The 27,698-nt window shown below is 41.1% G+C and overlaps 1 protein-coding gene across 1 annotated transcript in view; it reads left to right on the top strand.

Annotated features, from left to right (window-relative positions):
* Positions 1–1,824: 1,824 nt before the first annotated feature.
* Positions 1,825–27,698, top strand: part of LOC112049180 (uncharacterized) — a 47,839-nt gene continuing 21,965 nt past the window's right edge. Inside the window, exons 1-3 of the mRNA XM_052881329.1 lie at positions 1,825–2,217; positions 3,536–3,603; positions 6,143–7,629. Of these exons, the coding sequence (XP_052737289.1) occupies positions 3,564–3,603; positions 6,143–7,629 (1,527 nt within the window). The 5' untranslated portion in view covers positions 1,825–2,217; positions 3,536–3,563. The remainder of the gene's footprint in view (positions 2,218–3,535; positions 3,604–6,142; positions 7,630–27,698) is intronic.

Genomic DNA, 27,698 nt, shown 5'->3' with positions numbered 1-27,698 from the left:
CTCTGCGAGGCACGTGCCTACCTACCAACTTTCAAACTGATGGCTTCTATTTAGATTAGAACAACGTTTTATATACAGGGTCACTGGAAACGTAGATAAAGCGATCTTTTAAGGGGTGATAGTGAGGATCACAGAACACTAATACTCTGTTGAGGATCACTATTCACTAGCTATCAAATTGAACTTTGACGGCCTCCGTGGCGCAGGGGTATGCGCGGTGGATTTACAAGACGGAGGTCCTGGGTTCGATCCCCGGCTGGGCACGTTGAGATTTTCTTAATTTGTCCAGGTCTGGCTGGTGGGAGGCTTCGGCCGTGGCTAGTTACCACCCTACCGGCAAAGACGTACCGCCAAGCGATTTAGCGTTCCGGTACGATGCCGTGTAGAAACCGAAAGGGGTGTGGATTTTCATCCTCCTCCTAACAAGTTAGTCCGCTTCCATCTTAGACTGCATCATCACTTACCATCAGGTGAGATTGTAGTCAAGGGCTAACTTGTAAAGAATAAAAATAAAAAAAAAGAAGTAGGTCATATGAGGAAAAAATGTACCGATTTCGAAAAAAATAAAAACTTTTTATGTTTTCATACAAAGTAATTCAAATAATTCCGATTATCCATGAAACACACGCCTTTACGAGTTGCAATAATAAATATTGCATCCTTGCAATAATTTTAAATACGTAATCGTAGTGGTAACTGGGTAAGACTGTCGATATCGACAAGATATTTCAACTGGCATTCCGCACTTCAATAGTAAACTACTTTATGATATTGTATTGTATGGGACACAAGGATTTAAGTATTTACAAAAAAACGGTATCTATGAGAATAGGCCAACATCTATGTTTCAAACCCCTAAATCCTAGAGGTAGGGTAAAAGTAGGGTATGACTAGGGTAGGGGTAGGGTTGAGGTACGGTAGAGGTAATGTAGGGGTAGGATAGGAGTAGGGTAGAAGTAGGGTAGGGTAGGGATAGGGAAGAAGTGCATCATAAGTCAAAGCGAAGCTTGAGCGGGTCCGCTAGTATTAGTATAGATATAGATAAATATTAAAGGCCCATTTTGGGACATGTCTTTTGACTCCCAATACACACACGTGTAATTTTTACACAGACTAACTATCACATCGCTTGGACTATCCACAGAATATTCGATTACTTGATCGATTTTTTGCTGTTCCGTCAAAATAATAAAGAAATTGTTTTCAATACAAATTTGATAAAACTAAGGTTTAAATACTTTCAAATGAAACGTTATTCCATCTTTTACTAAACTACAAGTTTTTGGCCGTTTTTTAATGCCATTTAATTTTTTTAATGACACAAATCAGCATTTTTAGGGAGCTCTTTACACGTCGAAAACGATTACAACAATGAAACATCGATTCTGCAACAGTTTTTATTATTATAAACGCGTTAGATCGTTGATTTTTGATCTTTGCCAGAGGGGTAACGGTTAGCGAGGCAGGTCCTGTTATTTAAATGGTCTAAGCGTTTATCAGCTAAATTTTACGCTACTCGACTAAACTGCTAAAGTAGTCCGAACAAGCCTTAATAATCGGCCTTAATAGAGGATCCCAAAGAATATATTATTTGAACTCCCATATATCGGTGTTTATTTCAAAGTTTATTGTCACTGTAATAGATTAGAAAATTTTCCCTCAAAACTTGTATGGAGAATCTGCGCGTCGACTAAAAATAGAAAACTGTGGAGTATACTGTATAATTATATTCTTTGCTGGCAACTCTTTGTTGCGATGTCGAGCACAGACCACAAATGAAGTAATAATGTCGAGTAACGAGTTCGAGTGTCGCTGTCGACACCTGTCAAGTGTCAGTGTCAAAAATTCCGCTTCGAATGGCGGTCGTGTGTTTGTGCTTTGTTTAATTGTGAATTTATTAAATTGAATTACATACATTTATTTCTCTGTATATTTTAACGGTTTAATTTAGTCAACAGAAATTATAACGTGAATCGTTTATATTGTGAATAATAGGTTTCGAAAAGCAAATAAAATCGAATCGATGCATGCGATCGACCGCTCGTAGAGTCCGTGCTCGCCGCCCGGGTGATTTCTGAAAAACGAATGTGGGTGCTCTTTTTATAAGTAGTTTATCGACGACTTTTAGTGGTTCGAAGTATTGGTATCGAACAAATGGAGTATCTATGAACGAGCCCGGCTCGTGCAAGTCGTCTCAAGCCGATGGATGTAGCATAGGTGAGTGAAGCGGTATGCGGAGCATGGCGGCTAGGTATGCGCCGGTGCCCGGAGCACGCTCGCTGTTGTTGTTGTTGCGCTGAGCGAGGCATCTGGCATCTGTGCAGGAAACAGTTATGTCCGCATGTCTATCGCTCCGCTCGCGAGGTCAATGTTTTCTCGCTTCTGTATCATTTTATTCGACAAAAGACGTCATGTGTGAGAGATGGCTTTCGCTTTGTTACCGATATTGGATTCATATTGATTCACAGCGTGTATTTGTACCATCATGATGCCTGAGAGCAGTACAACGTACATGAGCTGTGAAGCCAATGCCAATATGTTGATGGACCAATCTACACAACAACACAACTGGATCCAACATGAAACACCTTCAAATGGATTCTAATTTTAATTAATATTATCCTTATTTTATTAATTTATTTAGTTTATTTGATCTGCCATTAAATTTTAAGCTTTGGTAGCACAATATTATTCAAGAAATTACCAACTGAACAATTAAAAGTAATTATGTACTCATTTGAATTTTTTAATTGTGATGTCTTCAAACCATGTTTGTTTTTATTGAAAAAAATTAATACAAACTTTTGGAAGTTATCATCTTGTAACCTTTTGTATAGCTTGCTAATGATGTCTTAAAATAGTTTAAATTTGAAAATAAATTAAGCTTAATAATGTAATCTGTAGCATTTTCAACTTGAGAAACTAAAAACCTCATCAAATACTTGGGTATAAATGGTTTCACCATGACACCATTGTAACAACAAGAACACCTAAGATGATCAGTACAGTTCCATCAGTAAGTTGTGTGATGTGTCACTTGGCTGAAACTGCAGCTGATACAAATGAACTTTTACATACACCTTACAAGGATAGATAAATAAAATACAAATGCCTTTATTTGGATTGATAATTTCAGTTTTGGCAATTATAGTTACACTTTTTGCACTAAGATGCAATCAAGCAAAGAGAAATAGACAACATTCTCTTTGAGTCATGCAATGGTTGGCGGAGTAGTCCCAGTCCCATCTCTTTCATCCCAACCCAATGAAAGAGATAGTGATATTCTCGGTTGCACCACCATTGGTTGAAATTTGTCTATTTAGCTTCACTAGATTATCTCGTTGAGCGGATGCTAATTCCACTGATTGGTATAATCTAAAAATATACACAATTAATTTGACGCAATTAATTTTTTATTGTTCAGGGGACATCCTTATTAGACAGTTGGTCATGCTTCTCATTATTTTTGCATTTGCTGCTGTTATGTTGGATATTTTGTGTTGCTTAATATGTTTTGTTTGCTATCCCGCATCAGTTGGTAGCGAGGGGCCGGCCGCCTCAAGATGATGGTGGAAACCATCCTCGAGTCCTCACAGGACTTTGGTAAGTTTATGTAACATTTCAGTATATAAAAAAAAGCACTAACTATTAACAAAATAACATCTGACTTGTATTTATTTTCTTTTACTACTAAGTACTTTACATGTTTTTTTTTCTGTGATAAATTTCTTTCTCTATAAAAAATTTCATCCATCACCAATCTAGCAAATTATCTTTTTATATCATTTGAAAAGACAACCAAATTCACAATTTTCGCTGGTCTAGATTTTCTTTATAAATTGAGAACTTGTCTAAAATTGCTGTCTTGGGTTTCAGAATATATATAATTTTTACACAAACAGCTTTGAAACTGGTGATGGTAGATAGCTTTGTTTTTGATGTTGGCCCTTGTGCATAGTCATCAACTTGTGTTCACACCAATAGGCTGGTGGTATTGTGTATAATGTCTTAGCTGATAAAGTGGTAACTAACTACCAATGCTACACTGTCACCACGCCACACCTGAGCCAATTGATGGGATCTAGAACCTCTCAGTTGTAAGGCAAGGTGTTCCAAGTGCACCCAACAGTTGTCAAAGTTAGATATAATGAACCTTAGTGTTTCCAGTCTCCTGTGCTACTGCATCATTACTGAGCATCAAGTGTGATTGTTGCAAAGCTCTAACTTGTTACTAACAGAAACTACTTGACAGCAATAAACTTGGCAATCTATTTTAAAAAATCATAGCTTAAGTATTGTAAACCTAAAGATAAAAGTATTTAATATTTTATCACAGTCAGTGTATAATTAAGATTGTAACCGCTTTCTACACTTTCTAAACTACAAGGCCTAAAAATAGAATTAAGTTAATTTATCTAGAATCAAGTTAAATTAAAGAGCTACATTTACAGTATTATTAATTAAACTAGAATCTACTTATTTTAGGCTAAAAAACTGGGGTTATGTGTTTATTTTTGGTTTTTCCTTTTGTGTCTAAATCAGTGTTAACAATGTGTGTCAGAGATATGCACAAGGTACACAATCACATGAACGTGCACGCTGATAAAATATTCAACAATATTCAATTAAATTTAGACACAGCTAGAGATGCAAATTGACTATTTGAGTTGTAATGATAAAATATGAAATGTGTTGGTGTTGATAGCTTATATGTATGCAATGTAATTAAAACACTATTTTATTTTTTGCATTAAGCTAAATAATTTTAAAATATTTTATTTTTGCATAATTAAATTAGCTGAATTATTGGCTTATAAACAGCTGGTCACGTCACATGTGTCAGCTGTGATTTAGGTACACAATAGACTTCACAATGAGATTTGATTTGGTTAGGTTATAGTAAGGGAGCCGAAGAGGGGATTTTTGCAGTTACTCTAGCACATCAACAGAACATAAGGGAATACCAATATACCTTGCTTGTCTTTCAGTACCTTCACCAAGTATAAACCCTTAAAGTTATAAACGCGAACGCGCATGCGTCGAATGTCAGTCGCTTTCATACAGTGTTGCTATTGTCTGCACACATTTATTTTCCTTATTTGACTGGGGTAGGTAAATCCAGAGGGTGCAGGGTACTTGGGCATGCAACCCACACGTTGCCTGACCCCTAGGGTTGTGTTGCATTTGAATCTCTGGAGGCCTTAGAGTATTGTAGTTAGCTTTGTTTGTTTTTAAAATGTTGTTCACTGGTAGAAATAGCTTCATTGTTGTCAGAATTGTTAAAACTTTAAACTTGAAACTTAAAAACAATGTAAATTATGCTCTTTAGTTTTTACTGCTTGTTTTGACTTGTTTTGATGCCTGTCTTAGACCATTAAAAAGAATGAACCTGTTTCAAACTAACTAACTAAACTTACACATCAAAAACATTTAACACCATTAAGTATATTCTGCGTCCATACACTAGACACAACTATATAATTGACTCGCAATACACACACGCGTAATTTTTACACAGACTAACCAATACATCGCTTAGACTATCCACAGAATATACATATATATAGAATGTTCGATTACTTGATCGATTTTTTACTGTTCCGTCAAAAGAATCGATTCTTTTTAGAAATCGTTTTTATTACAAATTTGATAAAATTATGGTAGAAATACTTGCAAAAGAAACGTTACTCCACCTTTTACTAAACTACAAGTTTTTGGCCGTTTTTTATGCCATTCAACTACACAAACCGGCATTTTTAGGGAGCTCTTTACACGACGAAAACGATTACAACAATGAAACATCGATTCTATAGCAACAGTTTTTATAAACGCGTTAGATCATTGATTCTTGATCTTCGACAGAGGGGTAACGGTGTACGATGCAGGTCCTTTCTTTTTAATGGTCTAAGGTAAGGTGGTAAACAAACAGAAATTATTTTACTGGTATGATTCAGCTCACCATATACCTCTGTAAACTTTGTGAAATTTAGTTCTTTAATTTTACGAGAGTCAGCGTATTTCATGTAGACATGTCTGTTTGTTGTTGATGATAGCTACATTATTGAAGACATTTTAGATCGAGCTGTCAGTCTTCCACGAACACATTATTGCACTCCCCCTCACACCGGTGTCGCTCGCGCAGGCATGTCCAACGGCGTCCTACCGCAATGGAAGCGCGAGCTGCTGCAGCGGCGAGCGGCGCGCGCGCGGCCGCCCGTCGCGCCGCCCGCGCCCCCGCCCGCGCCGCCGCCGCCACCGCCGCCCGACGACGACGAGGAGCTGCGCTACGGGCCCGGCATCGTCAAACGCCTCAAGTCGCGCTACCTCAGCCTGGCGCTGCGCGAGGCGCCGCGCCGCCGCCCCTCCGTGCTGCGCCGCGCCGCCTCGCTCGAGCACCTGCTGGACGAGCGCCCGCCGCCGGCGCCCGCGCGCTCGCTCGCCCGCCCCGCGCGCCCCGTGTCGCTCGCCGCGCCGCTCGCGCTCGCCGCGCCGCGCCGCGACTCCGTCAAGCGAGCGCGCTCCGTCGACGCGCTCAGCCGCCTCGAGCGCGACGAGCCGCCGCCCGCGCCGCCGCCGCACCCTCCGCCGCCGCCGCCGCCGCTGCCGCGCGCCGCGCGCCCCCCGCGCCGCGTCGTGCCGCTGCTGCGCGAGGCCGAGCGCCCGCCCGCCGACGTGGTGCGCTCCACGCTGCGCAAGTTCGAGACGGCGCCCGTGCGGCGGCCGGCGCCGGCGGCGCGCGTGTCGGCCGTGCTGCGCGGGCTGGAGGCGGCGCCGCGCAGCTCGACGCCGGAGCCGCGCGGGCGCTCGCCGAGCCCGGCCGCCGCCGACCTGTCCGCCATCGACTCGCCGGAGGCGGCGGCGGGCGAGGCGAAGCTCGTGTCGCGCGCCGCGCTCGACGGCATCGCGCGCGCCGGCTCGTCGGTGCGCTACTCGTTCCCGGCGCCGCGCGCGGGCTCGCACCTGCCGCCGCCGAGCGCCACCAACCCGGTGCTGCTGGGCCGCGTGCGCGCCGCCGCCTCGCCGCGCCGCGTCGGCGTCATCCGCCCGATGCCCGCCTCGCCCGCGCCCGCGGACGTCGACGTCGTCGACGAGAAGATCGAGGACGTCCGCCGGCTCGCCTCCCCGCCGCCGTTCGACCCCGAGAGGGAGACCCCGCCGAAGAGGGAGCCGCCGCCCTCCGCGACGGTGGAGCCGGTCCCCCGAACGTCCCCGGAGGAGCGCGCGCCGAGCGACGCGCCGTCGACGCCGCCGTCGACCCGCGAGGTCACCCCGGAGCCGGAGACGAAGCCGCGGCGGGCGCCGGAGAGCACCGGGCCGGGCCCCGAGCCCGCGCTCAACGGGCACGCGAGCCCGCCGAAGCCCGCGGAGGCCAAGCCCAAGAGCCCGCCGTCGAAGATCGGCGCCGCCGGGATCGAGCGCGCGTGGACGGGCGCCGAGCAGCGCTGCGGGCCGGCGCGGGAGGCGAGCGAGCCGCCGCCGTGGGCGCGCGGAGGGGTGCGCGGGCGGGCGGCGGGCGCGGCGGCGGGAGCTACGTCCGTGGTGTTCAACTTTTCGTCGCGCAAGGAGGTGCCCGACTACATCGAGAACGACGGCATCGTGCTGCGCGCCAGCCGCCGGAACAGGTTCAAGGTCAGTTCTCCCGCACTGTTTGTTTAGCTGTAACTTGTTTAGGTAGTCTCAAGATCTTAAGGAAGATGATAGATCACCTTCTGTGAGATTGCATCTGTATGATGTCTCTCTCACTCTCTCTCATCTCGACAAAAACGAGTATTATTTTAGAGCACACAACTGAGGGACATTGTTGCTTACTTAGTCAAGTAAATTTGTTGGCCTAATGCGGTCCGCCGGGCAGACCCTGCGTCTGTGCGCGGGCCGCTCTCACGTGTGGATCATAGAATATGAACCGACAGAACGGTGACGTCGTTTGGCGTGATCACGTCGCAACTCCCATCGAAACATCGGAATGTCGAACACGCGCAAGCGGCTGCGGTCAGAGCCTATTGCTTCTTCAATCGAAGCTTTCCATCGAGCGGTCGTAAAATCAATCGGTTGCGTAACAGTGATTATGCAAATAATAAGATATTTAGTACAAACGGTGAAAGTGTGTGGCGCGAGTGAGACCGCTCGGCGCGTGTCGCACGTCGACACTCTCGGTTTCGGCGGCGACGCGACGAAAGCGTCGGATGCGACTCGCGCACGCACACGGTCTAAACTGCAGCTTCCAATTTTGCCGAATCGGATGTGAACTACATTCTTTCACGTTGACCGAATCCCAGTTCAATTGGATACTGCAAATCGATAAGATCATCTACGTTAAAGTTTAGAATTCCTTCCTTTGTAAAGCTATGTGCGAATTAAACGTTCATCCGTTTACAAAAATCCTTTTTCGAGTCAAAATGATGCAAGAAGCGATCACATCTTTTAATCATGATCCCCATCAAAAGTGCAACAGGCAAAATAACTTGAATACATATAAAAGCGAAATATCACTCATTACGAAAATTCGAAATTTTCGTAGAAACATGAAATATGGGAGGTAGTTAATATACGTCCGCAAGGAACGGCCGCAGTCGCAGGCTACGCTAGTCAACAATATAAGACGCAAGAGCGGCAGGCCGCAGAGCCGCCCGCCGCCAGCCGGAAGGCGCGGCAGTGACCCGGCGCCGCTCCATCGCGCACTAATTGCTGCGCGGCGAGCTGAGCAGTGAGCTTGAACTTGATGCCGTTCACTTGTTTATTTGTAACACTTTTTTGGTCTTACTCTTTTGAGCATTTTTTCGTTAAATTCCTTAAGTAATCGGTATATAATTTATAGCCTTCAAGGCTACAAGCACTCGGCAATAACGTAGCTTGATGACAGTGCCAACGTTTTTAAAATCGCATGAATAGTTGCGATGACTACCCCCTACATACGATCTTTAAACATTTCATCTTAATAATAATATGTTAGTTTCGATTTATTTTGTATAGATATAGGCTACAATACAACAGTCTAAAAATAATGAATAGGTATAGAGTCTGACACTTCGGAATGTCAGAAGTGACGATTTCGTATGTAAACAAGCAACAGGTGTGTGTAAATGCCACGAATTATAGTATAGAGAAAAGGGGTGACTTGAAATCATTGCATTGTTAGCAAGCTAGATACTTTTATTTCTTCTTCAAATTGTCAATTTGTTCAATAGCTATAGAAACCACGAAATTTTTTTCAAATTCAATAAATCAGTCAGAGTCAATCGACTGCACATTTGACAGGACCGAATGCGTCCTGCGAGGTGAGACATCTAACACCGGCGACCCACGACGTCTAAAAACTATTGAAGTAGAAACGGCAGGTGCACTCCGTGCCTCGACGTCGAGGCTTTTTTTTATTCTTAATCCTAACTCTGTGCCTCCCCTCCCGCCCCGCGGCCTGCTCCGTGCGCCGCTCCCGGGACAGGTTACACAGGTTCAGCCGAGAGTTCAGTTTTATCGCTCTCGCGCCAGGGCCACGAACTCCCAGCTTCACACTGCCTTTCGCTACAAGCGTTGTTTCGAAGCGTCAAAAACTGTGGTCTTCAGATGTTGGCATAAACGTTTACGCTAATACCGAGGAACCAGTATGAGCTACTATTCGATATAATTTTTTCAACGGTTTGTTGTGCTAGCCGCTAGCCGTCAGGACATCGGCCGCCATCGCGGGCAATCACCGAATACTGTTTATCGTACTATTTCTCGCGACATCTTAGTGAACTCCTGAGGCAGTGTCAGGCAAATCTAACAAAGTATGAGCACCTATCTACAGTTGTAGACGCTTAATCGACAAGTTTCTTTAGAAGTACTTATGAACATAATGTCTAATTTCATGTTTAAAATATTAGATATTTTTCATTTCATTGTGATCTCACCTACGTGAGAATTGTATACTCAGTTAACTTGGAAGTTTCATTATAGACCAACTAAAACTATCCGCGTAATATGATCGCACGCACACCGGAGCCGTGGCCCAGCGGTTCTAACAAACCTACCGTATGCTGTTACGAAATTGAAGTAACTTTTATCTGCAGCCATCTCCACCAGTGAAAGTGTCAGCTCCTCCTGAGATAAATTGAAATAAAAATTTGTTTATTTCAAATAGACTTAGTTTACAAACAGACAACAAACAACAGATTTTGAACAGTTGAACGATTTACTTGTACTTTATCATCGTTTCGGAAAGCATGTTCTCCTGTTTTTTATCATTAGAAAATATTTTTTAACCACCGTTAAAGAACAGAAACTCAATAAATAAAAACTCTTAATTCTTGGACTATTAACGCCGCTCAAAATATCGATAACGTGGAAGTGCGCTTGACCTCCGTACCATAGTAAAGATATATTTCTTAACTCTGTTCGTACCGAATGAAAGCAAAAGCTGTGACGTGTTATTAATAATTACTATTATCACAGTATCGGCGCCGCACGTGCAAACGGTGCCTGTAATTGCTAATGTCTAATCAAGGCCGCGGCCACACCGGCCGCTCTCTCCTGCCCATTGTCACCCGCAGAGCGAACCTCGACGGTAAAGTCTCCACAGACGTGCCGACAGATCAACCCGCACCAAACTGGAATGTAATACAGAACTGCAGCTGGTACAAACTGTTTATAAATTGCGCGATTAATTGCAAATGTCAGATCAAGGGCGCGGAACAATTCATTGCCTTCCTACTTTTTTATTGCTTTTACTATTGTTGATATCATGAATAGTTTACTGTAGTCAGTTACGAGTGCTAACAAGTCAATTCTCTCGTTAAATTTAATAAGTATACTTTATTTAGTTGGATTTGAAATCAAAAGTTATTGCTAATACCTATATGCTTATTAAGCGACGCAGTGCTCTATAATTTGCAATAATTTGAATTGTAAAAAGAAATTCAAGAAAGCGCTACATAGGAGTACGAGTACACATGATAAGCGTTACATTTTACGCTCAACTCAATCAAAAAGCGTCAAATGGCTTATTCGCGATGCCGTAACAAACTGAAGAGTCGACGAGCTGTACATGTGTGTTACCCGTGTGTAGCCGCGGTGAGTCAGCGCGTCGGCGGCCCGATTAGCAGGCTAATCTAACTGTAGGTTAGGGGTTTTTGCGGAAACAGTACACTCATATCCGTTATGGATTCGATGTCCAGTCAACTGTAATTACAATAACTGTGGATTGGGGACAGTGAAACTTATCCTGACAATATTGGACTGCCAGGGTACACTGAATAATTGTTTTTTGTTATATTCGTTGATATGACATTCATCATAATATTTAAACGATGACTCATAGTATTGAAAGGCTGACCAAGGTGCTGCGTGCTACATAACGACACGAGGCACCAGAGCTGACGCGGCATTGCTTGGTTACACGATGTACCCAATGTAGGTTTTATACACCTAAACCAGCTTCAAAGCTGAGCTGTGCGCGGCGTATGTTGTTCCGCCGACAGTGTTGCGTCCATACAAACACTGCTTATCTGAAGAATATTAGCCACGTATTGTACATTAGACCGATATTACATTTCCTGTCCAACTAAGCAAAATGCCTGCTCTAGGAGTGAGCACTACGATAGTCTAACGGATTGATCGTATTCAGAACCTCTCGACACCGAGCGGCCTATTTATCCTTGAATCTTTTGAGGCTACAAAATCTTAAAATTGTATCTACATATTAAAAAAAAGTTTTCGCTACATCAGTGTCAACAAGACTCGTTTAACATACTCGTAGATCAAAAACGCCTGAATCTAAATAAGATGCTATAACAGGGAGGCAGTATTTGTGAGGTACAATCATAGAAAATAATAATTGCGACAAAGTTATGCAAGGAATTTCCTCCGTGATTAGCGAGCTCCTCGCTACAATTATATCACGTTGAGTTGAGAGCGCGTTCTTACGTGCTGCCAAACGGTAACTGTACATTACTTAGTATATAATTCTTGTTAGTTAAAAAGTTAAATATAGGTGTCTACAGTATAGGAAACCTGCCACGTTTTTTCTACCTAGATTGAGGTAGAAAAAACTATACTGCCACAGCTGTTAGTGCAACCCTTCATAACCATTGAACACCATACCCCGATCGACACTGGATAAGCGCCAGTGTCTAGTCGTGACTTTGAAAAGCGTGTTACAAAAGAAGTACGTAATGGATACATGATAGTCCTCCTCAGCAAGGACTTCTCGGTGAAGAACAAGATTATCCACAAAACTTCCATCCAATAATGGTTCATGATCGGGCAAAGATTTAGAGATATTTCAGCTTATAAATTATCCACTAATGTAGGTCTGTGTCGCAATAGTTCTATCCTGAATCGATAATGATTTGTGGATTTATTGGCGTACCGCAAAACCTCCCTTCGCGGCAAAGCCCAAGAATATAGATCACTGGAATATATGATTTTACGCCTCCACTGTATCATCCCCTGAAGTGTAATGGATTGGATACGCAGTACGCAACTTCTGATTAAAAATTAAAACATAGTTTCCTGGATGTGTCCAAAAAATCAGTTTGTATATAGAGTAATGCTAAGATACGTATATTGCTAGAGACACGCAGGGCAGCCAGCCGCGGTCTACAGGGGCCGTCACGGCAGACGTGAGCAGGCGTGGTGCTAACTCATTTAGCGCGCACTGACCCGCTAACGGCGTGCTGGCGCTCAGTGACATTGCAAACATACGAGAGTGCTGCTCGAGAGAATTAGCTTTGAAAAAACACTGCTCTGCTATCTACCAAATTCTTTTATTTCAAACTGGCTTTTAGGAAATAAGTTTATAAACACTTACAAAATATCAAGTTGACTATGTGTGACGCTACTACCGATTCGGAAGGCAGAAGTAAAATTAAAGTGTTAAACATATTGAGGATTAGCTGTGCGTTCGTGTAATCATCATCGCTATCAAGTTTTTTTAAAGTAAACTATCAACCAGACGCCAAACTGTTTTATAAATAAGACGAAGTTGTAGCAATTACGGTATTATTAGCGTAAAAGTGATGATCGTATCCTGTGGCGTAGTTCGTGTATATCGTTATCGAGTTACCAAAGTTATGGCAACGAGTTTTAGATAAATAAAGATTTACACAAACGTGACGCTTTTGTCACCAAAAAAGCTCCCTTCTTCTGAAATGTTTTGATATCAAAAGAATTTCTTCCCGATCACGAAAAAGATTCCTTTCGAAAAAGTTTCTCTTTATGTTTTTCATTCATCATAACAATTCAATTGTATGTTTTTCAACTCAATCACACGATATTCGTTTCAATTTGCATGTCGGTGGTTTCATAAATAATACTCGAGCCATATTCCGTGTCGCCTGCAGTCTCGGGTCTGGCTCAAGCGACAAGCCGTTCAATAAAACTCATTAGTCACTGCTAAATGCCACCCTCAGCTGACCAGTCGGCAAGGTCGTCGTGTCGTCTGAGACAGAATGCCACTTGAATGTGCCCGTTTCCATTTAGTTTATGTTGCTGCATTTCTGCCGTTTCCGTATTTCCAAACTGGACTGTAGTGCCTGGACAATTGTGTTAATTAATCAAAATGGTACAGCTTGCAATGTTCTGGTGTATAGAATCCTACATCGCATATACCTAAACAAATTTAAAACTAGCGGAACTTAGCTGGGAATTCGCTTTTCACTGCTCTTGTTCAAAAATCCTTCAATTTAGCAATCTAAAACGGGAATAAAAAAGCATATTAAGTTCTAAGGAGAAAAGGAGGTATTATTTCTTATGTAGTCGCAAATATAAAACTGGTATACTCTTTTAATGGGTAATTTTAGCCCTCTGGATAACAATTTACTATATGTCACTATAAAATATAATTTAAATCGTAATCAATTTTAAATATAATTTATTTTGAGTAGGTCACAACAACCTAAATACAATATGAATTTAGCGCATTGGTCACATAGTGCACATTGTATCATTCCTCAGCGACTGCGAGTGGTCAACTCTTACACTGACAACTACAGGTAGCGCTGACTTAAGTAACCAACACAACGATGACATGCTCATTGTTGGCTCGAAATATAGTAGCGAAAACATGAAGCGGTTTCATGAACATTCACAAAATATAACAGTCATATTAGTATTGATGAGTAATCATAATAATAATTACACGAAACTATAAAACCTCGAGTATTGTTTCTCATGTATGTATTGTAATTCGATCAGCAAAAAACTCCCATTTATAGTTATCTATACTAATATTATAAAGAGGTAAAGTTTGTAAGTTTGTAAGTTTGTCACATTTTTTAAATGGGGTAATCTTCGGAACTACTGGTCCGATTTTAAAAATTCTTTCACCAATAGAATGCTACATTATCGGGGAGTGCTATAGGCTATATTTTATATTGGTATCATATATATTAGCCGAGTTATCACAGTTTTTGTCATACAAGTCGGACTAAAAACCTTTTGAAACAGACTTATTCGCATGCGCTGCCTTAAGCATTGTGTAAAATTGAAATTAATGTATGGAGACTTTATATATCTTTAAAAGTTCTACAAAAAAGTCCGCGACGCCATATATCTATCTTCTATATATTAGCAGATATAGTACCTTTTGTGTTTTAAAAATTATTAATTTTATATACTTAGATTTACGTCATTATTTATACAACTAAACTTTAATCCTTATTAAAATAAATTATTTAATAATCACAAGGATATTATGGAGATAAGATTTGCCCTTTACAGTATGTTAATTACTTATATAGTTTCGGAGATAATACAAAATTTCTAAAAGACGCAGAAATTCCGCTATATGACGCCCGGCGCTTTCATTTACGTAGTTCCCGTTCCCGTGTGAATATGGGGATCAAACATAGCCTATGACACTCGCAAATAACGTAGCTTTCTATTGGTAAAACAATTTTCCAAATCGGTCCAGTAGATCTAGAGATTACCTCCTACAACCACACGAACTTTACCTCTTTATATTATTAGCATAGAAGTCTCTATTTCTCTTGGTCATACCACCACTCTCGAAGGACTGGACCGATTTTGCTAAAGGTAGGAGTAAGATAGAGAAATTACAGGGTAGGGTAGGGTACGGGTAGGGAAGCGTAGGGGTAATGTAGTAGAGGTAGGGTAGGTTTAGGGCCGGGTTTAGGGTATTGATAGGGTAGGGGTAGAAGTAGGGTAGTGGTAGGGTAGAGGTACGGGTAGGATAGAGAAGTGATAGGGTAGGGGTAGGATAGGCGTGAGATAGGGGTACGGGTGGGATAGGGGTAGGAAAGGGATAGGGTACGGGGAGGGTAGGGGTTGGATGGGGGTAGGGGTAGAATGGGGGTAGGGTGTAGGTAAGGTAGGGGTAGGGTAGGGGTAGGCTTGGGGTAGGGTAGGGGTAGGGTTGGGGGTAGGGGTAGGGTAGATGTAGGGGTTGGGTAGGGTTAGGTTGGGGTAGTGGTAGGGTAGGGTAGGGGTAGGGTAGGGTAGGGGTAGTAGTAAAGTTGACATCGAAATTTACGCGGACGAAGTCGCGGGCGTCCGCTAGTATATATATATATGTATATATATTATATTATATTATATACTGCAGAGAACGGCACTTTAAAATAGTGATCTGTTAACTTAGCAGTTGGAATCAAAACGTGGATAGTTATTGTATTTGCTCTAGAAATACTCGAGCACAAGCGCATTCGTTCGAGAACATGTCACCAAATAAGCCGTTCACGATGTACCTAAGCGTTACCTGAATGAGTATCGATTTCATCTTGTAATTCGTACGTAATGTATTCACGGTGGCGTGTTCGGCGTACACGACCGCGCGGAAGCCGCGGCTATGTTCAGTGACTGACAATCACCGTCGCTTTCTACGCAATACAAAACCCGCAAAACCTAAAACACATGGCTGACAATGGACTTAGCGCTGCCAAAAAACGCGTTCCCACCGGAGAGAGCGATGAGTGCACTTTACATCATTAATTATATCATAAAAGCATCGAGATTATCTGACGCTTTTATCGGTTCTGCGATTTTATGGACGATCGATTGTTGCAGGAGCTCGAGATACTTGTGTAATCTGTATGCATCTCGTAGCTGAAATGGTAAAGCATTCTTTACGATTTTAGTTACGAATATAAACAAGAAATACTTAAAATTGTGATGTGCTTAAAAAGGTGAATTATTTCTTACAAGATAAAATAAACAAAATAAGTGAATCTTTTTTACTCGAACAATTTGTGTTCCAGCTCCCTTTTCTTCGCTGACACATCTCTCTAAGTTATCCTTCCGATATTACCTACTTGAGGTGAAATAGCGCCGTCTTGTTGACCCCGGGCGAGCCGTCCTGAGTGGGCAGAAAAAACGAAATGTCACTTTTAAAGGTTACATGAGACCCGCGTTGTGTGGAATATTAGTGAGCTTGCTTGTCGAGCATTCATAGGCGTGACCCCTCATTTTGTTATTAGTGAAATCGATTGAGAAAATTAGACGCCTTCCGCGAGTGCTGGGAGCACGCTGTAACTTCCTCGTGTCGTTATTTGAATGGCGTTCACGTTGACTTTCTATTTCCTTTATCGTTTATTCGGTGCGTTGATCACGTACACGCCGTGACATCAAGGGTCTACATATTTGTGTAATCACTCGCTTGCCTCACTTCGCTCGCTCGTGTTAGCTCATTACTTCTATCGGTTTGAAATTTCTATCACGGGGATCAACCGGCCGACGCTGTCCGAGATTGCCCGTGAAACCTTATCACAACGCACTCGTAATATGCAAGTAACTATCGCTTAGTATTACGTAAGCGTAAAAATTCTTCGTTGGTTTGCTCACACACTGAATTAGAGCTATTGTTAATGTTTGTATAGTTTTACTGCTTGGTCATCAATTTTATTAACACTATTTTGGAGTGTAGACACCGTCGCATGTCGCTACATCATACGAGTAAGTTAATGCGTCCTCTACGTGCTGATCTGCAACTGTTTGTCAAAGAGCTCCGTCATCACTTTTTCACAGACATTCAACATGTCAACTTTAAATATAAAATGGTAATGCTTAATCAGTTCATATCCAGTTTTTATATTATTTAGTTTGAATTTTTTTTACAACTCTTTTATAATTTGATAATTTGTTACATGTCATAATAAGATTATGCGTTACAAGACAGCCTTAGCAATGGATAATGTTTGAGAATTATAGTCGAGTCACAGATTATGGTGCAACCAAATCATGTCAATGTCTGATCAGATAGATATAAGCGCCAAATGACGAAATCCTTGCGTCGGTTCCAGCGAGCCAAATATAGAGTTCGGCAAGGAATTCGCACGAAAGTTGGCGCTAAATGTAACTTGCAACAATTTCCCAAGAGTCGCAGTCAGCGCAGAGGCATGCGGCGAGTCACCTTTCGGGGAACTCGACTCGCGCCTGGACGCGGGCCGGCCGTTGACATTTCGTGCTAATCAGTTTTACGCAAAACTGTTCCATACAATACAAGACCACTAACTATGAACACCGAAATCACCGAACTACAAAACACCAAAGTGTATAACCAACCACTTTGCTTGACGTTTGTGGACAATGAGAAAGCGGTGCAAAGCATTCGATGGAAAGCTGGGCTGTGCAAATTGTAAATGTCTTTGCAAATTTGCCGGATTGACTACAGGTACATCCAAGTATTGAAGGGCTTGTATGAAAGCATTACTATGTATATGTATATGTCTATGTATGTATGAGGATCAGCTCTAGAAATAGCTCTGCGCGTTGTGAAGCTGAAGTGGCAATGGGCAGGCCATAAGCTGGCGGCCCGAGACGGCTGATAATGATGATGATGAACTCTTGTAATGGACTAAAATAATGTCAACCTTCGATAGCGATTCGCCAACAATACTTATTATCCTTAAACACAAAACTCAAAATAATGCTTAGAAGTGGAAACAAAGCTTGGTACTTATAAAAGCCAGATAATAGGAATTCCTTACAAAAGTAGATTTTTAAGGTATAATCGAACCTAGATGCTTGCGCTTGACTGCAATAATTGCCTGGAAATTGTTAATTCAGTCTCGCCATGATGGCCGCCTGACGCCAGAAGAAAAACATTCCTGACTTAAACAAGCAAAAAAACGTGAATCCGTGGCAACAGATCTCTGGACAGGAGGCCGTACCAACGGGCGTTGCACAAGCGGGCAAATTAAAACGAAAGTTATGTCTAATTAATAATTATGTAACGCAGTTTGGAAGATTTCTGAATTTATTATGATTTAATTTGCTGTTATTATAATCTAACTTGTTTTTGACTTTCTTCGGTGCCAACCGAGCAGAACTGAGACCTGCCTCAACACGTGACTGACTTTAGCTAGCTTAGTCGCTAACTCGGTGTCTTTAGTCAAATAAACAAATAGTTCGTAGCATAACTTCGGAAAACTATTAAATGTCCAAAAAGTTCGGTTGCATTTCGTGGTGAAAGCGACCGAACTAGCTCAGCTGTTAACACAATAACAAGTTTAAAAATATAAATGGGCTCTTATCGAACACCTACTGAGTTAATTTGACTGAATAAACCATTTTAAATATATAATAATAAAGATAAAAATGATTACTCTAGGTTATCTGTAGGAGGAACTTCCCGCCTCCCGCTTTATATCGCCTCCGCCGGCTCGGGTGTTAGGTAGTGATAGTAACGTAGGATACGGCTCCTCGTACTTACTGGATATAACAAATGAATGCCAAAGTGATTTGTCAATCTGTTTATGCTTTATCGCGGCGATATCGCTCGATATAAACGTTTACTGCCCAATGTTTATCGATTGATTGCTCTACAAATTGTAGTTTTTATTAATTCCGAGTACCACGATGAGCGTCATCGCCACTATTGTTGTGAGGCAGTAGCCGATAGTGACAGTTGATGAATATTGTCCTATCGTATTACGTAATCCCAAAAGGTTCGAGTGTGCAACTGTGCAGTCTCCGCGTGGTGAGCCTTCATGAAGTAATGTTGATGTCGCTAATTGTCATCACGTGACAATATCTTGTCTGCACTCGGAGATCAAGTGTTGACCTATTCAGTCGATAAGCGTAGAGTACGAGCGAGATGTTGAGACTAACGTGCGAGTCGCCGGGAGCGACGTAAACATTATGAGCGGATCGGTAACCTATCGCGTCATATCGCATGCGCTCGCGCGCGACTGACCGACACTGTTTACATAATAAAGCGATTATGATGTTTTAACTGTTGCGATGAAGTTCAACTCATAATTTATTGCAGCGATGAGTGTACACAGCGCTCGGCCGACACTCGCAGGAACTCTTCCTCTCGCTAAAACAGTTAAACCTTTTTGGAGCCCAATAAAAATTGTTTTGGTTCCGTATCCACCCCGAGCTTCGGAAAGAGCACGTGGAGCAGTCTATCCTAGTCATTATCATAAACAATGATAGCGAACGTTGCAAAGCCACAGTAAGCGCACAAAGTCTAAGTTTCATATTCTCTCCTATAAGAAAGGAAGCCTGTAGGACAATGATGATCTGTCTGCGCCGCAGCCAGCGAGCGTCGACGTCGCAGGCTGCGGCCGGCGCGGGCGCGGTCGTTCCGCTCTGCTTGCGCGCGCGCCGCTCGAATGTGCTCGCCTGTTGCTGCCGATGAACTTGACGAGTGTGAACAGCTTCGTGCGACGGCACCCGTGACACGAAAAGTGATCAGGCAATGAAAGGTCGTCGTCAGAAACTAACTTCTTCATATCATTCAACAAGAGAATGGCGGCAGTCGCTTGTATAGCATCCGAACTACGTTGAATAGCTTCGAATGTCTCGTTGCGTCCGTTCTGTATGTTACAGTTTGTACTTGTCAACTAAAATCGAAAGCCGCGGTCAGGAGCTGCCTATGCTGTATCAAGTTAATGGACAGGGTGCGTGGTCTTTAACGTCTTTGATTACTTATCGCACAAGAAGTTTGTTTTCGAATCAAACAAATAGTTTCTTAGATTAGAGCTATTGAATACTACAAGGCTTTCCTTTAGTGGCAAAGATAACTCGATCCGCTCACGAACTTTCCCATGTATCCAAACTGCGCGTACCTATAGGTATCGTAAATTAATTTCTTTTGTAGAATGGATGAGCGTCAGTGCCCTAGCTCGTAACTAATGATGACTCGCCCGCGGCACGCGCGTGCACTCGCTGACCCAGATCGGGTGTATGGTTCGCGGGAATTTCGCAATCATTTGTACATTTCTATATGATACCGCAAAGTCAGCGGTCACATATTTCCACATGAATTAAATAACAAAACCTATCGATACAGAAACTTAATGAATAAATAAATGTATTTTAACGACATATATCAGATCATTGAGATTGTTGTTATTGTTCGTCTCAGAATAGGTTGTCTAAGTTATTCGTGTACAAGTTGGCGGACAGCAACAAATTACAAAAAGTTATTTAATGAAGACATGTTAAACTGCATACATTCTTAGACGTTCATTAATGTTATCGAGTTGAAAAATGTTGTTTTACAAAAAGTAACTCCAAAGTGGATATACAGTCGTACCATTAGATATTATACTTTAACGACGGTTAAACAGCGAGCAAAGTCTGATAGCACGATTAAAACAGAATAAACGGTAGATTTAACTCTACTCGTAATGTGCGTCCTTCGCAAACGAGACAAACAGTTAGTTTTTTCCGAGCAGTTCCATTTCGCGCAGACAAATGACGCGTCTCATCTCTGGAAGTGGCACATTATGCCGTACTGCCACGACCCGCGGCTCAGCATTATCTCTTTGTTGTGATGTTAGAGCCGGCGGAGGCATTCGCGTCAGATTCCCGCGCCAACTAGATGCGCATAAATTTGTTTAACCTGACAGCGAGCGCGTCGCGCCCGCCTGAAACGGCTTCGGCTATTTGTTGTCGCGAGACAAGTACAAAAGGATCGCTTAGTCCGATTATAGCTCCGCCACTGCTCAGCATTCCTGGACTCGTTTGGAATGTTCCACCGGTACTTTTATCTGTAATATAAAAATGATTGTATGAAATGTGTTGCTAAGCTCAAATCTCGAGAACGGCTGAACCGATTTGACTTTTAGAACATTCCTTGGAAGTGCGACGATGGTTTTTAGGGGGAGTAGGGTAGGGAACGTGTAAGGTGCTAGGGAATGAAGAGAAGCTTGACCAGGTCCGCCAGTATACAATTTTTTTTGGTATAGTATGGTAGGTATGGCACTAGTAATAGAGCTCTTTGTGTCTCATCCGGGGAAGTACCTACTACCGCTGTGCTTATTTCTGCCGCCAAACGGCCACGGTTGCTGGTGACACTACTGGCACATGTGACTTACCAGCGTCGCCTCAGTTTGAGTGGCGCAGTGTAGGAGGCTAGAGCTTACTCTGTTAGAGATTATGTTTTCTTGTAGGTTGCTAGCTGCTTGTTCCGATAACTGTCACTGTACAATCAGCTGCAAAACTATGTGACAGGATATACGTTATGCATAAGCTACACTATGATTTTGAGTATCATTTATTACATTGGTGCTTAGTAAAACGCTGAGCTCTATATTTAGTAATGATAATAATTGACTATTTAATCTTTTTCTATGTAGTGTATACTATCTACATTATTTGAAGTATAAATAATTTGGGACTTTAATAAAACAAAGTAAATAGGCACTTATTTCGAGGCTCGCTACAAATAAATTATTCGTATTTCAATTCTTTCTTGTTTACGTAGGTACGTCATGATTTGATTTATAAATTCGTTCGAGTTAAATATTTGCACAAAACAGCGGTGATTTATGTTTCTACTGGCTGCTGGCTACCGGCTGGGAACAACACATTGAATCCTTTCGCGTAGGCACCAGTTCATCCTGCGGTGAGTGATGAGTCAGCTGTCCGCAGAGGGGGACAATCATTTCATTTCCTGCACTACATGATGTTTTATAAATCCACACACACAGAGTGTTTCAGGTTTATTTGAAATATTATGTAGTTAGATACGAATCATATAATTCGAACACGAATTCGAAAATACGAATCATTTCTTTAATTGCACACACATAAACTGAACAAAAAAAAGTATTAAACATGGTTTGCACTTTATAAATTCGAATCAACAAACGTTAGCACGAGGCACACCATTTATTCCGCCATCTATCGAGAACTGTTGGAACTACGCGAACAGCTTATAACATTTTAATTTATTTTGATATTTTCCGCGAGAAACAGAGAACACCAAACGAGCACGTGTTACGAGTACGTTACTAAGATCCAAAAAAAAATCTCTACACTTTAAGTTTCAGTGTGGGTGACTTAGCCGGAATTCGCGGAAAATGACAAAATAAATAAATATAAAATAAAAATGATTCACTGTTCATCGTTATGTGAAGTGAGCATCCACGTAACGCGGCTGTTCATTCAATGATCAGCAAATAACTTTAAACATCGACATACTTACGATTTATATAGTAGATACACTAGCGCATAAGAGGGGAAAATATAACCTGTAGCGCTCGGGGGTAGTGAAGCTTCCAAACAGTGAAAGAATTTTTCAAATCGGTTCAGTAGTTTCGGAGCTTATTCAATACAAACAAACAAGCAATCATATATTTCCTCATTATATTATTAGTATAGTATGACAAAAATATCGACTGATACAGAGCGTGCTCGCAAGCGTATGTGTGTCGAGCTGTCGACAGTCGCCACTGCCCAAAGTTGACATAGCTGCTGCGGAGTGTAGCACACAACCAATATCACTAATTGTTTTGTTCAATTATTACTACTAAAACCCACATAAATTTACTGCTTACAATAGCAAAACTAATTAGTTCTAATAACCCTAATGACTAATTGCTATCGCTTGCTTGTCCAGTGGGTGGAAAAGAAGATGCGTATACTAATAACAATAATACATGTACCTACACCGAAGCAGAATACTTATTTTTACTCCCATTTCGTAATCTCAATATAAAACCTCAAATTATATAACAAAGCTATTCATTGATACAGATCGTTTGGTGCCACACGGGCAAACCGTGCGACAGTGATTCTTTTTTTTAATTTTTAAATAGGTCTATGGCATTGGCTACATTGCCTTAATCAAAATCACAAAAATCACTCGTACACGACAGTGTCATAAATGACTATTATTAACCAAAATGATGTTTCGCTGTACAAAGGAATTATGTTAGTCAGTTTGCCAAACTACGCTAATTATGCACATAAACGAGTGTTTTGTACACAATGCAATTAACATTCCATTTCTGATCGAGCGTTTTATTTTATTAAGTAATATTTGAATTATAATTGATTCTGGAACATCAGTAGTAATTCTTAATAAAATCAATAAGTATGAAACCTGTTTCCTGAGAACACGTAATCTGTTGCAGCAAATGACGCATTCTGGTTTAAATGATCTAGATAGAGTATAGAGTGCACGTCTAGACGAGTGAATTGATGATCTCGTTAGATAATAATCACAGTTTGCAATCAGATGCTGTCTCTACAAATGCTTATTGTTCGAAAAACTGGAACCGACAATTAATCAGATTCGTTTAAAACCAATAAATCTGACCGAATGGTTTTTTTATAACTCCAGTGATGTTATGTACAAAAAACTTGTGCTTTTTGTACAGATAACCCGTAATGAACAAGGGGTGTCTAACATGTTTTAATTAAAACATTGTAATTTATACTCAATTACTTACTGTAAATTTGTCCTTGTCAACTAAGCCTGTAATTGTCAAACAATTCTATACTCTCCCATTCGATTCGATTCTAGAGACACGACTATAGCTTTTAGACTTAGCGAATATGCCGTAGCCTAATAATAATTGGATGGATCATTAAGTGAGACTGTCAAATAAACCGGTCACAGTTACGTAAGAACAGCAGGTGAGGCGAGACAACTGGATCTCGTATCCGAAAGTTTACCACCGTAAATCTCGATGTAGCAGGAAACGGCGATGTTAACGCAAATGGAAATGTGGGAAATAATACCATGTTTATTTAAAAAGTGTGATATCGCATGCGAGTCCGTGTGCGAACACCGCTTATGTGGCGGATGTTTATAATATTATGTATAACACAAAATGTTATGAACGTGGGTTTCTTTATTGTGCGAGATTTACATTTTTATAGAGAGCTACGAATATTTTCATAACAAAAGTTGTGGGCAGATTGTCCATTGTATCTTCCTTCCCAAGATATTTGGATTTACATTTTGCGAAACTTATCTAGGTTTAGGAACGTGGTTTCGTCGGAAATCACTCAATCCCCCTCAGTGTTACTCGCCTTGCCAAATCACACGGCTTGGAATCTTTCAATGTATTCGTATATAACTAAATATGTTTATCCCTAATACTGAACTTACGGTTACGGTTACCTTTGTCTGTTGACAATCCTTTTTCCTTTGTTCTTGTTTTAAATATTAAAATCGTTTAATTAGCGTACAGTTAATGTTACAGTGTGTGTGTTGTGTCGACGCACAAACACAAGTCCGCACGTTAGTCACCGAGCGATAACTTCATTTGTTTTCAATAATACATACTGTATATCTTTTCCTTGACTTGATTGTCGTTTTATATTTAATCCTCCCTACATGTAGAGTTCAAATACAAGTAATTATAACAATAGGTGATTACTTCTTGTATTTAGAGTTGTAAGGAGTCTCTTTAAATGACCTAGGATTTGTTATTAAAAACTTTGTAGTCTGTCTGATAAGAAACTGTAACTGATTTGGTTGAAATTTCTAAAGTTTATGTGACATTCACGCACGCAATGAGACCCTTAACATTGTTATAAGTGCAGTATACGCTTTGTAGAGAATTTCTTTTCAAACCCATAAAATATCGGACTAAGGACTAACGTACCTATTTATTAATTAAACTAACAGACTCCGCGCGGTTTCACCGTCATTCTAGTAGGATTTAGGGGATAAAATAAAAATATAGCCTATAGCATTCGGGGATAGTGGAGCTTCCCCAACAGTGAAAGATTTTTTTTCGATTCAGTTCAGTAGTTTGAAAGCCATGCAAACAAACAAAAGAATCTTTCCTCTTTACGATATTAGTATATACAACGTGTCCCAAAATTCAACGATAAGCGGGCGCCAAAAGATTGACCTGCTCATGAGCACTTAAGGAAAAATAATAAAAAAAATATACCTAAATTTTTTTTTTAGTTACAAAATAAATTTTAAAATTCTTTGAAAATTTACACCTTGTATGATATTTTGAACTACCGCAGCTACAATTTCTTAAATATGCTTAAGATTTTTTTTGTATCGGAACCTAAGTAGTACTACTATTCACCACAACTCTTAAAAACACCACAATGCCCGCAGTTTTTACACAAAAAAATATCAAAATATTTTTTTTCCCTCAAATTTTTAAAGATTTTTACTTTCAGTCTACTTTGACTCATGGTCTTGCAAAAAAAAGTATGAACACCGCTATGGCAAGTTATTTTCAAAGTTGACGCAACTAATCAAGATTTCAAAATAGTATAATACCCTAGGATAACTAGTCGCAAAAAAAAAATATGCGTACCATTTGTAAACAAGAACTAAATTTCTAAAATGTTTTTGCTCCTAGAAATCACTTTTACTTTATGCACAAAATGATGTGAGTCATACGTTGCAATTTCCTAGAATTTTAATGGAACGAACGATAACATTTAAAAATAAGAGAGAGAGAGAGAGAGAAAGATAGCGATAAGTATACGTTAGAGAGGGATAGACAGATGTTCTTTGTTGAATGACAATGATGCAGGTAAAGAAAATCCTGTTCCCAGCAAGTCAGTACGCTCTGCTCCTTTGTTTACTGCGCAACTTTCCGTATTCAATTGACGTGGCTCTCGTACTAACGACTTTTGGCTTTGCATTTTGGACTGGACTTAAGTGATCTGCAAACTGAACTGACCTGGCATTATTTTGGACTGTGCCTGTGTTTTGTGAATTGGACTTTTGGTGTATTTTGGACTGTTTAGCGTTATCATGCCGCAACCATACACGCCGATGGAATACGCTAACATGCATCTCATTTATGGAGAATGTCGGTGCAATGCTAACGCTGCTAGCAGATTGTATCGAGAAAGGTACCCAAACGCTCAAAGATATCCAGATTATCTAGAATTAGATAATTTTAATTAGATAATTTATGAATGTGCATCAAGCGTTTTCGGAGGGTCGTTTGCCGTCAGCTAGAAGAAACGCTGGAAGACCTAGATCGGAATGCGATGAAGAAGTTCTCAATGAAATAAACATTGATTCAACTACCTCAGTGCGTGCCATAGAAGCAGCTACGGGAATCCCAAAAAGTTCAGCACATCGAATACTAAAACGTCATCGGCTACACCCATATCATTACAGACGTGTACAAACGTTACTATCACGGGACTATCCACTGCGGATCGCATTTTGCCGAGTGATGCTTCAAAAGCATCGGGAAGATCCTCAGTTCTTGGATAAAGTACTATGGTCGGATGAAACAACCTGCAAGAAAGATGGCTATTTAAATCTTCACAACCTACACAGCTGGAGCAATGAGAATCCGCACCTGATGAGAGAAGACAAATCCCAATATCAATTTAAGGTCAACTTATGGACGGGCATTTTAAATGGAAAAGTGATTGGGCCTTTTGAATTACAAGGAAACTTAGATGGGGACAGTTATTTGAACTTTTTACAAAATGATTTGCAAGAATTACTAGAAGACGTCCCCCTAAGCGACCTTCAAAATATGTGGTATCAAAATGATGGTTGCCCAGCTCACTACGCTCGTCCTGTGAGACAATACCTAGACCACGAGTATCCGGGGCGTTGGATTGGGCGACTTGGTCCTATCCTATGGCCACCCCGATCACCCGACCTAAACCCCCTGGATTTCTTTTATTGGGGTTGTCTCAAAGACAGGATCTACGCAAAACCGATTACGACATTGGACGAGCTTCGGCAAAAAATCACTCAGGCTGCGGCACATATCAATGCTAGAAGATATGCGCGAAAAAAAAAACGGTCGTTTTTAAGGCGATGTCGTGCCTGTATTAATGCCGGTGGAAAACAATTCGAACATTTACTTTAATGTTGTGTAATTAAAATAACAAACACATTTTTGGAACATAGTAAAATTTATTACTAACAACAAGAACAATTAAGAAATTTGGTTCTTGTTTACAAATGGTACGCATATTTTTTTTTGTGACTAGTTATCCTAGGGTATTATACTATTTTGAAATCTTGATTAGTTGCGTCAACTTTGAAAATAACTTGCCATAGCGGTGTTCATACTTTTTTTTGCAAGACCATGAGTCAAAGTAGACTGAAAGTAAAAATCTTTAAAAATTTGAGGGAAAAAAAATATTTTGATTTTTTTTTGTGTAAAAACTGCGGGCATTGTGGTGTTTTTAAGAGTTGTGGTGAATAGTAGTACTACTTAGGTTCCGATACAAAAAAAATCTTAAGCATATTTAAGAAATTGTAGCTGCGGTAGTTCAAAATATCATACAAGGTGTAAATTTTCAAAGAATTTTAAAATTTATTTTGTAACTAAAAAAAAAATTTAGGTATATTTTTTTTATTATTTTTCCTTAAGTGCTCATGAGCAGGTCAATCTTTTGGCGCCCGCTTATCGTTGAATTTTGGGACACGTTGTATAATAACTAGCGGATGCCCGCGACTTCGTCCGCGTGAAACTCGATGTAAACTTTCAACTACCGCTACCCTACCCCTATTCTACCCCTACCCTACCCCTACCCTACCCTACCCCTACCCTACCGCTACCCTA

The sequence above is a fragment of the Bicyclus anynana genome, chromosome 4, assembly GCF_947172395.1.
Source record: "Bicyclus anynana chromosome 4, ilBicAnyn1.1, whole genome shotgun sequence".
Lineage (NCBI taxonomy): Eukaryota > Metazoa > Arthropoda > Insecta > Lepidoptera > Nymphalidae > Bicyclus > Bicyclus anynana.
Note: the sequence above shows the minus strand (reverse complement) of the source record. Positions and strands in the feature narration are given on the sequence as shown.